The 13473-nt window shown below is 49.5% G+C and overlaps 1 protein-coding gene across 2 annotated transcripts in view; it reads left to right on the plus strand.

Moving 5' to 3' along the window:
* The window catches only part of EPG5 (ectopic P-granules autophagy protein 5 homolog), a 244378-nt gene that overhangs the window by 141546 nt on the left and 89359 nt on the right, over positions 1 to 13473 (plus strand). For both annotated transcript variants that reach the window (XM_033935200.1, XM_033935191.1), the window contains exon 28: positions 1562 to 1704. In XM_033935200.1, the coding sequence (XP_033791091.1) occupies positions 1562 to 1704 (143 nt within the window). The remainder of the gene's footprint in view (positions 1 to 1561; positions 1705 to 13473) is intronic.

Raw genomic sequence — 13473 nt, forward strand, 5'->3', positions numbered from 1 at the left:
TCATCTTTTCTGTTGAAAAAATCCCAAATCCCGTGCATTCATACCTTGGAGGTATTTAAATGTCCTTGTTACCCCTTTCTCTTCTTTCGTCCAGGGTATGCACATTTAGGGCTCCTTTTACAAAGGTGCGCTAGCGTTTTTAGCGCACGCACTGGATTAGCTATAGCCCGCGCTACCCGAAAAACTACGGCCTGCTGAAGAGGAGGCGGTAGCGGCTAGCGCGCGGCATTCCGCGCATTAAGGTCCTAATGCACCTTTGTAAAAGAAGCCCTTAGATCAGGGATCTCAAAAGTCCCTCCTTGAGGGCCGCAATCCAGTCAGGTTTTCAGGGTTTCCCCAATGAATATGCATTGAAAGCAGTGCACGCACACAGATCTCATGCATATTCATTGGGGAAATCCTGAAAACCCGACTGGATTGCGGCCCTCAAGGAGGGACTTTGAGACCCCTGCCTTAGATCTTATATCTGTCATTCCAGTTTTGGTTGATTCTAATATATTTCTTTTATTAACAAGAGTTCCAATTTGTACAAAAGCTGTGTAGAAATAGGTAGCATAGAAACATGATGGCAGATAAAGGCCAAATGGCCCATCTAGTAATATTAGTAAGTATAATTATATGATTGCTACTAGTCTTTAAGCCCGTTACATTAACGGGTGCTAGAACATATGTGTGTGTGTCCGTCTTTATTTCTTTCTCTCTCTCTCCTTAGCCGCTTTTTTTCTTTCTGCCTTTCTTTTTCCTTGGCTGTCCATCACCACCCCTTGCCTGCTCCCCCTTGTCCATTTTCCCTTCCTTTTACTTCCCCTGTGTCCACCACCACCCCTTCACTGCTCTCCGTATGCAGCAGCAGCAGCCCTTCTCCCTTTGTTTTACCTCCCCCCCTGTCCAGCAGCACCTCTTTCCTTCTCCCCCTGTCCAACATTAGTCCTCCGTTCCTTTTTTTCAACCCCCTGTCCATCAGCATCTCTTTCGTTCTCCCCCTGTCCAACGGGTGCTAGAGTAGACGACTGTTTTTTTTTTCCTTTCTCTCTCTGTGCTTAGATGCTGTCTGTCTATCTGTCATTCTTTCTGTCTGTGTCTCTGTCTTGCGCCCTGCCTGCCTGTATTTCTCCATTGCGCCATGCCTGCCTATCTCTCTGTGCAATCATATAATTATACTTACTAATATTACTAGATTATTTGTATTTTTGTGGTTTATAGATTGGCAGAACAGGTATAAATAGGAATACACTTCTCCCTCCGTATTCGCGGGGGATGCGGGCACAACATAGCCATGAATACAAAAAAAACCGTGAATAACTTTTTGCATGTCATTCGCGTTTTTTTTTTTGTAAAATAGACCTGAAAAAGATAACAAAACGTGAATAATCCAACCTGCAATAACCCAACCTACAACGCTGGGAGCAGCGATTTCAAATATGAAACACTAGGTTCAGTGACAAAAATTAGGGGGCGGAGTCAGCAGCCGAAAAATCGCAAATAAGCGAATCCGAGGATACGGAGGGAGAAGTGCAATTACTTTTCACTTATCAAATAATTTGTATCTTATTTTTTTCAGTTTGAAGGCATGCATATGAGTGAAGCAGTGAGCCAACAGCTACATGTTTTACGCAAAGAAGTAAAACAGTTGCAAGCAGAAGCTACAAAAGCGCTTCCACCGAACATCATAGAAACGGCAGTGCATGTGGAAAATTTTATAACGTGAGTTAGACTATAGTTACACATTCATTAAGGTGTTTATTTATTCTTAACATTAGACTTAGCAATAGAGAATGACACGGTGGCAGTTACCTGTGGCTAGCCGCGGGTAGCCCGCCGAAACGATGGGAGGGAAAAAGTGCTCACTGCGGGCACAGGGACAAGACCATCCACCGCCCCGTAAAGCGGTGAATGGCCTTGTCCCAGCAGTTAAGGGAGGAAAGGCGCGCGGTCACCAATCGCGCGCGGCCCCCTCCCTATGGCCAAATCTATCTCCCTCCCCCTTATTTTCGCGGCGCTTCAGTAAAGAAACTTACTGAAGCTGGTGAAGCCTGCCTGCCTGCAGTCGTGTGTGTGTGTGTGTGGGCAGAAGCTTCTCCTCTGATGCAACTTCCGGATGCGTCAGAGGAGAAGCTTCCGCCCACACACACGCAACTGCAGGCACAAGCAGGCAGTCTCCGCCGGCTTCAGTAAGTTTCTTTACTAACGCGCCGTGAAAGTAAGGAGGAGGGAGAGAAATTCTTGGGCCGCTGAAGGGCGGTCGAGGTTGCAAGAGGGAAGGGTGGATGCTGCGGTGATGGGGTGGTGAAGGGAACGGCGGGGATGAGGATGGGGCAGTAAAGGGGACGGCAGGGATGGGGCGGTGAAGAGGATGGTGGTCCAGTGACGGGGCAGTGCCGAGGACAGATTTTTTCCCCGTGTCATTCTCTACTTAGCAGTGCTTAAGTTGTGGGATAAAATTTCAAAGCCATCCGGTAGGTTCAGTAACGACTGCAATAGCTAGCTTGAAAATTTACCTCTCTTAAGAGTTTAGTTTCATTTGGTAGTTGATGCAGGATGGAAACCATAGCCATATTTTGTTTGAAATTCGAGCTTCTGAGCCTTACCTGATTGCTAAAGTGTGTTGTCTTTTTAAACTACATATTGCATGCATATTTTACTCTCTGACTAAGAGAAACTTTCCAAGCTGCTGCCAAGGCATGTAGTTTTTCCTTCTCTCCATATTTCACATAGTTGTCTCCCTCTTAGTCTGTGAAAGACACAACAATGTACAGTGAGATGGGAATATCTCTTGGTTCTCACTGAAACATGGACACTAGTTATAACGCTATATAGATAGGGAAGATATAGGATAAAGAAGGGTACAGTTAGAAGGATATAGATAAGGAAGGATAAAAGGGATTGAAGGATATAAAGCAGTGTTCTTTAGCACTCTCCAGACCAGTAGAGGTTAACTTTACGATTGGGTATATATCTAATCATGACCAGCAGGTGGAGACTGAAAACAAAACTTTGGGACAGTATATCCTAGCCCCTCCTCTCTATTTCCCTCAGTCTTCTTTCAGTCTCCAGCAGGTGTTGAGTGATCTGTACCCATCTCCCTTGGTAGGGCTGTTGGAATTTGTTTAGAGGTTTATTGTCCCTGTTTTTAGCCGGACGGAGCTTGGACGGACTCTGTTTGGGGGTTCGTCCGACCTCGGGGGTGTCAAACCCGGCGGGTCACGAGCGGGGTCCCTCCCCCCACTTCCTCCACCTCCCCATATTTTTTTAGAGGAGCCTCAGCAGTAAGCCTTGCCCCCTAAATCAAGCAAGGCATATTGCTTCGAGAGCCTGTGGAGTCTGTTCTGTGTAAAAAAAAAAAAAAAAAAAAAAATCCTGAGGTAGTGCTGGTCTGGAGGGTTGTATCCCTTTAAGAAAACTGTATTTTACTGTATTTTTTCAACTAACCGGCACTTTTTTACAGCTAGGTCGCGTATGGAGCAATGAGCACTTCTAAAGGGAAAAAGTGCTCATTGTGCTCCAGACGCGAGGCACTCGCGGCCGGCCTGTGCAAGCGGTGTTCAGGCCGGTACGGTGGAGGAGCTCCGTCGGCAGCGGCTGCAGGCGCCCAGAGCTCCCCGCCGATGGTGCCTCGCGAGTCGGCAGGGAACGGTGGAGAAGCCCGGTCTTCTCCGTCCGCCCACGGAGGGATTCCCCGAGCCGCCGACGGTCGGGTTTTAGAGGATTCCCTCTCAGCTGATATTTTGACAGCTGATGCCGGCTTGCCTGTTTTAGCGGCTGAGACTATTCAGGTCTCTCAGCCGCTGCAGGCTATGGAGGGAGCTGTTTTGGCGGGAAAGACGCCATCTTCTCTGTCTGGCCCCTCCATTTTGTCTTCCACCTCAGGTGACCTTCCCCCTGTTTTGGCTAAGCAGGGGCAGGTTTCTGCTGGGTCCCCTGCTGTGGCAGGGAGTCCCTTGGGACCCTCGGGGGGTTTTTCCCCTGATTTTTTCTTTTCATTATGCAAAGCCTATTTTCAGGCGGCTGGGGGTCCCGGTTGCGCCCAGGGGGTCTCGGGGGGTGGGGTTTCCTCCGCGCTCCCTGCGGCTTTGCCTCTCTCGTCTGACGTGACGTCCCCTCCGCCGCCTCTCTTGTCCAAGCGTCCGCGGGTGTCGTGGGACGAGGATTTGTGGTCGGAGGAACGTGTCGGTCTGGAGGAGGACCTGGACCCTTCTGAGGAATTCCAGGACCCTCTGGAGGGGACGGAAGCTGGCGGCGGGTTGTCGGGTTTCCCGTTCTCCAGTGACGAGGCGTCCGTGGTGCGCCTTTTTCAGAGAGATGAGCTGCCTGACCTTATTCAACAGGTTTCTTCGGCTTTGCGTTTTGAGGACGCGCCGCCGGAGACTCCGCGTGTGGGGGACCCTCTGTTACGAGGGATCCGTTCCGTTTCCCGCTCTTTTCCTATGCATCAGGATATTCGGGATATTATTCTTGAGCAGTGGAAAACGCCGGAGACGCCGTTTCGGCTGGCGCGCAGCATGGCTCGCCTGTATCCCATTCCTGAAGGGGATCGGGCTACGTTAGCTTCGCCAGTCGTAGATGCGGTGGTCTCGGCTATTTCCAAGCGGCATACCGTGCCTGTTGAGGGCGGTTCTGCCTTGCGGGACTCTGAGGAGCGCAAATTGGAGACCATCCTTAAGCAAAATTTTCAAGTCTCTGCCTTTGGGGTCCAGGCGGCTATTTGTGGGGGACTGGTCGCTCGCGCCGTGTTTCGGTGGGCGGAGCGGGTCTTGGATCGCGAGTCTGACGACTGGTCCCTGGTGGATCAGGAAGTAGCGAAGATTGAGATGGCTGCCTCATTCCTCTCGGATGCTCTGTATGACTTGGTGCGGATCTCGGCTAAGTCCATGGCTTTTGGCGTGGCCGCAAGGCGTGTGTTGTGGCTGCGCGCTTGGGCGGCGGATGCTGCGTCCAAAGCTAAGCTTACTAAATTTCCCTTTCGGGGGTCGTTTTTATTTGGAGAGGACTTGGATAAGTTGATTCAGACTCTGTCGGACTCGAAAGTTCCCCGTTTGCCGGAGGACCGTGCCCGCCCGGCGTCTCGGGGTGGTGCGGCCCGGGGGCGTTTGCGGGAATTTCGCAAGTATCGCCCTGGGCGTGGGGCTGCTTCTTTCCAGTCTCCGGGGTTTTCCCGGGGTCGGTTCTTCCAGCGCATGCAGCCCTTTCGGGGGGCCCGTCGGGGGGCAGGGAACCCCTCCGCCGGTTCCCCCGCTTCCCGTCCTGCACAATGACGCCTTGCCGGCGCCCCCCTTGGTTCCGGTGGGGGCCCGGCTGCGCGACTTTTTTCCCAAATGGGCCGAGATCACGTCCGATCAGTGGGTCCTGGAGGTGGTGCGGGACGGTTATGCCCTGGAGTTCGCCCGCTCTCTGCCGGATTTTTTCCTCGCTTCTCCGTGTCAGACTCCGGGGAAGACGCAGGCTTTTCGCCAGACCCTTCAGCGCTTGCTAGATCTCAGGGCAGTAGTTCCAGTGCCCCCCCCGGAGTGGGGCACGGGCAGGTACTCCATTTACTTTGTGGTGCCCAAGAAGGAGGGGACTTTTCGGCCCATCCTCGATTTGAAAGGGGTCAACAGGGCTCTCAAGGTTCCCTCTTTCCGTATGGAAACGCTGCGGTCGGTCATTCTGGCGGTTCAGCCGGGGGAGTTTCTCACTTCTCTCGATCTGACGGAGGCCTACTTGCATGTTCCTATTCGGGCCTCTCATCAGCGTTTCCTGCGCTTTGCGATCTTGGGTCGGCACTATCAGTTCTGTGCGCTTCCCTTTGGGCTGGCCACGGCTCCCCGGACGTTCACCAAGGTGATGGTGGTCGTCGCGGCAGCCTTGCGGTCGGAGGGCATCCTGGTACACCCCTACCTGGACGACTGGTTAATTCGGGCCAAGTCGTTGCAGGAAAGCTCCCGGGTTACGGCTCGGGTGGTGGAGTTTCTCCGGTCGCTGGGCTGGGTGGTCAACCTTTCCAAGAGTCGGTTGGTTCCGGCTCAGCGTCTGGAGTACCTCGGGGTGCTGTTCGACACCTCCTTGGGGAAGGTCTTCCTCCCAGAGGCCCGGGTGAGCAAATTGCAGTCTCAGATTCGCCTGCTTTTGGCGTCCCGGTGTCCTCGGGCGCGAGATTTCCTCCAGGTCCTGGGGTCGATGGCGGCGTCCCTGGACGTGGTGAGGTGGGCGCGGGCCCACATGCGTCCTCTCCAGTATGCTCTGCTCCGGAGGTGGTCTCCCCAGAGGCACGGGATGGATGTTCCGGTTCCCCTGCGAGGCTTGGCGCGCTGCAGTCTGCGTTGGTGGCTCCGGACCCCTCACCTAGTTCAGGGGGTGGGTCTGGATCTTCCGCAGTGGACGGTGCTCCTTACGGATGCGAGTCTCCTGGGTTGGGGGGCCCAGTGTCTGGGTCACTCAGCTCAGGGAACCTGGTCCACGGAGGAGGCCTCCTGGTCGATCAACGTGTTGGAGACCAGGGCGGTCCGTCTGGCGCTGTTGGCTTTCCACTCCCTTTTGTTGGGCAAGTCGGTCAGAGTCCTGTCGGACAATGCCACGGCGGTGGCTTATGTCAATCGTCAGGGGGGCACCAAGAGCACTCTGGTGGCGCAGGAGGCGGCTCGGCTCATGGTTTGGGCGGAGTCGCATCTTCTGGACCTCTCGGCCTCTCACATTGCCGGGGTAGAAAACGTTCAGGCGGACTTCCTCAGTCGTCACTTCTTGGATCCGGGAGAGTGGTGTCTCGGCGCCGAGGCGTTTCAGTTGCTAGTGCGTGCTTGGGGGCAGCCCCTGATGGATCTGATGGCTACAAGTGGCAACGCCAAAGTACCCCGCTTCTTCAGTCGTCGCAGGGACGGTCTGGCCGAGGGTCTGGATGCTCTGGTCCAACCGTGGCCAACGGAGGGGCTGTTGTATGTGTTCCCTCCTTGGCCATTAGTGGGCAGAGTGCTGCTTCGCATTGTTCGCCATCCGGGGCTGGTGGTCTTGGTGGCTCCGGATTGGCCTCGTCGTCCGTGGTATGCGGATCTGGTGAGGCATCTGGTGGCGGATCCTCTTCCTCTGCCTCTCGAGTGCGATCTTCTGACGCAGGGTCCCATTCCCATGTTCGACCCGTCTCCCTTTTGTCTTACGGCTTGGCTCTTGAAAGGGGCCGCCTGAGTAAGAAGGGATATTCCGACAAGGTGATCTCTACACTTTTGGGGTCCCGGAGGCTTTCTACCTCTCGGGCTTATGTACGGGTTTGGCGTCTTTTTGAGGAATGGTGCCGAGCGCGGGGAGTGGTCTCCTTTCGCGCTTCTCTGCCTAACATTCTAGAGTTTTTGCAGGATGGCCTGGATAGGGGCCTGGCCTGGTCTTCTCTTCGGGTTCATCTGGCGGCCCTGTCGGCTTTTCGGGGGCTGGTGACAGGTCAGCGGTTGTCAGCCATTCCTGATGTGATTCGCTTTCTTAGGGCGGCCAAGTTGATCAGGCCTCCCATAAGGCCCTCGATTCCCTCTTGGGATCTCAATCTGGTTCTTTCTGTTCTAGTGCGCCCTCCTTTCGAGCCGTTGGATGGCTGTTCGTTGAAGGACCTTACGCTGAAGTCGGTCTTTTTGGTGGCCATTACTTCCGCTAGACGGGTGTCTGAGCTACAGGCTTTCTCTTGTAGGGCTCCCTTCCTGGAGTTTTCGAGGAGCGGGTTGTTTTGCGGCCTGTTCCTTCCTTTCTGCCGAAGGTAGTTTCTCCTTTTCATGTCAATCAATCGGTGGTCCTCCCGGTCTTGGGTAGTCGGGAGGGTTCTTCTGAGCAACGACAGCTGCGCAAGTTGGATGTCGGTCGGGTCCTCCATGCTTATGTGCAGCGGACCCGGGATTTTCGGAGCTCCGATCATCTCTTTGTGCTTCTGGCGGGTCCTCGTCGGGGGGCTGGCGCTTCTAAGGCTACTATTGCGCGTTGGATCAAGGAGATGATTGCTTCCGCTTATCTTCTGAGTCAGAAGCCGGTTCCGGAGTTTCTCAAGGCTCATTCCACTAGGGGTCAGGCGGCTTCTTGGGCTGAGTCGTCGCTCGTGCCTCCGGTGGATATTTGTAAGGCTGCGGTTTGGTCCTCCTTGCATTCATTTGTTCGGCATTATCGGGTAGATGTTCAGGCGCGTCGGGACGCGGTGTTCGGTGAGCGTGTTCTGGTATCGGCCCTTCGGGGGTCCCGCCCGTGAGAGGGACTGCTTTGGTACGTCCCAATCGTAAAGTTAACCTCTACTGGTCTGGAGAGTGCTAAAGAAGGAGAAATTAGGTTCTTACCTGCTAATTTACTTTCTTTTAGCTTCTCCAGACCAGTAGAGGTCCCCACCCTGTCTGTTGTTGTTGTTGTTGGGGCTGTTGCGCGGGCAGTTTTTGGTTTTTGCTGCGGGTTCTAGTATTTTTCTAGGGCCGGGGAGAATTGAAGAACAGCGGCTGTGGCTCGGCTGGCTTAGCTGGCGAGCTGTGGGGACCTTATTCCTTCGGGAATTTCTCCTCTGCATTTTCCAACAGCATTTTTGGGTATGTTATTTGTTACTCCTTTCGGAGTATTGTTTTTTCTCTCTGTTGTTTTCCAGTTCTTGGTTCTGCTTGGCTATTCGGCAGACTGAGGGAAATAGAGAGGAGGGGCTAGGATATACTGTCCCAAAGTTTTGTTTTCAGTCTCCACCTGCTGGTCATGATTAGATATATACCCAATCGTAAAGTTAACCTCTACTGGTCTGGAGAAGCTAAAAGAAAGTAAATTAGCAGGTAAGAACCTAATTTCTCCTTCTTCAACCACCGGTCCATGGACCGGTGCCGGTCCACAGAAATTTCCTGCCGGTCCACAGGGCCAGCACGTGCATCAGGCCCAAAACAGTGTTCTTCAACCGCCGGTCCACGGTGCGATCGATGCGGCGTTATCTTCGAGCCAGCTCCCTCTTTCTCACTGATTCAGTGCACAAAGCCACGGGCAGTGGCTCCTACGCATGTCCTGCACCTAAACCAGAAGCCTTCTCTCTGACGTGTTGTTAATAAGATTACATATATTGTGTATCTGTGAAAAATGAATGGAAAAAATAGTGTTACAATTAGTAATAATAATAATAATAATTTTATTTCTTATATACCGCTGTACCGTGAGGTTCTAAGCGGTTTACAGTAGAAACAGAAGAAATGCATTAAGATTAATTAAGATGAAGAGAAAGTACTTAGAGTTCCCTGACTGTCCCAAAGGCTCACATTCTTGCTAAAGTACTTGAGAAAAATAAATTAGTTAGGTTATAAACATAGAGTAGAAGAAGGTAGGAAAACAGTTCATAGGAAAATTAATTTCAAATACATTATACATTATATATATAGTACTATTATGGGGGCAGTGTCTGGGGTGGAGATTGGGTAGAGATGGGCGGGGTCTGGCCCACGACTTAGCCAGTGTTCTTCAACCACCGGTCCACAGAATAATTCTTTTATTTCTGCCGGTCCATAGGTGTAAAAAGGTTGAAAAACACAGATATAAAGGATCACTTACAGGACATGGACCTGATGGGCCGCCGCGGGAGCGGACTGCTGGGCGCGATGGACCTCTGGTCTGACCCAGCGGAGGCAAATTTTTATGTTCTTATGTTCTTATCTACCAACAATAAAATTTCTAAAAACACAAAGCTCACTGTATGCAGAGAAAATGTTGGGTTCTTTTGAGAGGTCAAGGCACATGACTTTAAAATATGCAATGTCACCTCAGTAACAACTAGACAAAAATAGACAAATATACCCCCTCCCCTTTTACTAAACCGCGATAGCGGTTTTTAGTGCAGGGAGCTGCACTGTATGCCCCTCGCAGCTCCCGACGCTCATAGGCTCTCTGCGCTAAAAAACACTATCGCGGTTTAGTAAAAGGGGGCCATAGTTCAAAATATAGGCAGCATATATAAATTTTCAAAATGGATACATTTTGATCACTAAATTGAAAATAAAATCATTTTCCTACTTTTTTGTCTGGTGATTTTATGAGTCTCTGGTTGCACTTCCTTCTTCTGTAAATCCAATATTTTTTTCTTTCTGCCTTTCTTTCTTTCTGCCCCCTCCCCTTTTCTTCCTATCTGCTCCCCTCTTTATTTCTGTCTTTCTCTCTCCCCTGCCTGTCTTTCTTCCTCTCTCCCCCTGCCCCCCCAAGCCATCATGTCAATTTCTCCACTTCCCCGATTCTTTCTCTCTCTCTGCCTCTCCCCAAGCCACCATGACGATTTCTCCCTGCTTTCCCGAGCTAGGCCTGGTGCGTATAAGCACTGGGCCCACAAGCCTTCCTCCCTGACGTCAATTCCAACGTCGGAGAGGAAGTTCCAGGCCAGTGAGGCAGCGATTGGCTGGCCCAGAACTTCCTCTCTGATGTCAGAATTGAGGTCGGAGGTGAAGGCTTGTGGGTCCGGCACTTGTATGTGCCTGGCCTGGCTCAGGGAGGCAGGAAGAACAAGATCGCTAAGGCATCGTGATCGACTCATGTTGCCTTTGCAATTGACCATTTGGGCACCCCTGCTCTAGGTGTTCAATCCCTTCCCGCAATCTGGGAATGCTTCTCCTACCTTAGAGAGTGAGTTAGAGCCCCCTGAAGTTTCAATTCTGCAAGCAATCCATGCAGAAGTCTTTTGGATATGCTCTGCATCTTTTTCTTTTTCTTTTTTTTTTTCGCTTAAAGTTCATTTTTTTAGTGGCTTCAGTGCCATGAGACCCCATGTAGTATCCTCTGCCGAAGGAAAGGACACAGTCCTGCAAAGTTGTCTGCTGCTTCACAGAGAAACTTTGGTGGATCTGTGGAGCCAGCCTGTTTATGCCACCCTTCTCAAACTTGGGGTCCATTCCCCTGGGAGTTCACTTGTCCTCTGACCCTGTCAGGGTTTTAAGCGCAGGCTATATGCGTCCTGAGTAAAATATCACTTCCAGTTTCAGGGCGCAGGCTGCGTTTCTCACCCCTGGTCTCATGGAGAGGTATCCATTGGGGTGGAAGTTATAGTTGGAGTCTGTCTGACTGACAGTCTGAAGATCTTCATGTTTGGTCATTTTAAAGTTTGAGGCAGAAAATCCTTTTCCTCAATTCAGCTGCAGTGTAGCAGAGCTGTCAGGCAGTCATTTCACAGACTATAAGTACACCGCCATTATTTCTTATGGGAGCTTTGGGGGGGGGAGGTCTGTGGGACTCTATAAACTTATTTTTCAGAGTTTCTGAAGGTAGGGTTTAGGTCTCCCACCTCCACAAACCCCAAATTGCTATTTTTTTATTTTTGGATTTTCTTTATTTTTGCCGTTTTTGGTGTGAATTCGCTGGCGGTGGCCATCTTGGATTTTTATCGATCTTTTTTTTCTAAGTTTTATTTCTTTCTCAAAACCCCTCAATTTGATTAAAAATCATTTGGGATGGACTCCCCAGCCCTTAATCTGTCGAATGAGTGCATTGATTGCACCGGATTGGTGCCAGATCAGCGACCGTGTATTGCGTGCCGCAGTTCACTGGGGGAGGGGGGAAGAGCTTTGGGCTTTGCCTCCTTTGGGTCCTTCTGGTGTTCAAGTTGGCTGGAGACTTGAACATCGAGGCCAAAAGAATTACCAGAATGGATTCGCTCTCCCACATGATTGGGCTAGAGACTCTTCTGTGAATTCAAATAACAGACGAGGAAAAGCCATGTAAAAACAAATAGTTTATTGACAGAGCTTCCACAGTCTGGGAAGAGCAAGCCCTCAAAATTTCAGTGCTCTTCAAAGAGAGAAAACAAGGCAAACAGATTTATACCCTAAATGACATCATTTGTAATAATTATCATGCTTTAGAATACAATGGCACAGTTGATAATAATAATAATAATAACAGTTTATATACCGCAATACCGTTAAGTTCTATGCGGTTTACAAAAGTTTAGTGGAGTACAAGTTGAGTTGACGTACAAATTGAATTAACTTAAGGGATGTGGGAACAATGGGGAGAAAGGGCAAGAGAGGGAAAGAGGGAAGTGGGTCAGCTGTCTAGGTATTTCAGGAATAGGTGGGTTTTGAGGCGTTTCCTGAATACCTCATAAGTGGTGGGCACATGACTTCCTTTTCAAAAATGTCTTACGTCAGTGTTAACATTAAAAGTCCCATTCTGTTAAGTTTTTAAACCCAGCAGGTGACAGTGTTTCACTTTTCTTCCTAAATCAGTTTTGATCTTTGACCTTTCCAAGTATCAATCATGTCAGTTACAAAGCCCTACTTCCTACAAACACATCTTGACTTCTGTATGAACTTCAAAGTAGTATTGTATTTTCTAATCTATAAGAAACAGATTCTCTGTAAAACACCCAAATTTCCTATTCCTCTGAGAACCTTATCCCCATTGATGTATGTGAACAATGGTACATAAATCTATGTCTCTTAAGAGTCACAAAATCAACCTTCTGAACTTCCTAGCATTAGCTGAAATGTAGAATCAACAATTTAGATCGTTCAATCCTTAATTACAATTTCCTCAGACTGTGTCACTATAGATCCATCTGAGTCCCAAATCTTTAATAGACACCTTATTTTAATTCATTCTCAACCTCAATTTTCTGTGACACCTTATCCATCACACCTGTAAATTTCTGAAATTCCTCAACACTGGGCTGGGGAGCCAGCCCGGGTCCATGATTTCGGGAAACAAATCTCGCTCAGCGTCCAAAAACAGCTTACTCCAAATGGCTCATGTATTGGAGAGTTACAAGGCTGTGGGCCAATTGATCTTCTGGCACATACTTCCTCTGTTATCAGGGTTTTTTTTTTTTAATACTGTTTTAGTGTTGGAGTAAGTTGTTTTTAATCATCCATGGAAACTGTTTTTCACTTTAGCTTGGTGTCAACAGGTTCACATTTAAACTCTTAAAGCACCGAAACACGTACTTGTTGAGTCCAAATAGATATAATAAAGAAATTGAGCACCTAAGGTCGCCTTCACTGTCTTTTAGCCAATTGCTCAAAGTTACTTCTGTTAAAGCCGTTAAATGCATTTTGCCATTACTTTTTGATTTAGCCTCGTAGTTTTGTATGTTCTGTTTGGTACACTGAATATACAGCCTAGAGCAGGGATATCAAAGTCCCTCCTCGAGGGCTGCAATCCAGTCGGGTTTTCAGGATTTCCCCAATGAATATGCATGAGATCTATTAGCATACAATGAAATCAGTGCAAGCAAATAGATCTCATGCATATTCATTGGGGAAATCCTGAAAACCCGACTGGATTGCGGCCCTCGAGGAGGGACTTTGACACCCCTGGCCTAGAGTATATGTCTCTTAGACCCTGCCAGAATAAATTATACTGTGTAATCCACATTTTTAAATGTAATTTATTCATATGTGACCATCTTCTGGGAATAGGTGGCTATAGTTACCAGAAAAAAAAGTAAGTTTTAATGAATTCTGTTAGAGCAAACATTTATAGTCACATACTATATAATTGTGATGGTTAATTTATTTCTTGCTAGTCCTCTGTATCCAG

Source organism: Geotrypetes seraphini, chromosome 1 (assembly GCF_902459505.1).
Source record: "Geotrypetes seraphini chromosome 1, aGeoSer1.1, whole genome shotgun sequence".
Classification (NCBI taxonomy): domain Eukaryota; kingdom Metazoa; phylum Chordata; class Amphibia; order Gymnophiona; family Dermophiidae; genus Geotrypetes; species Geotrypetes seraphini.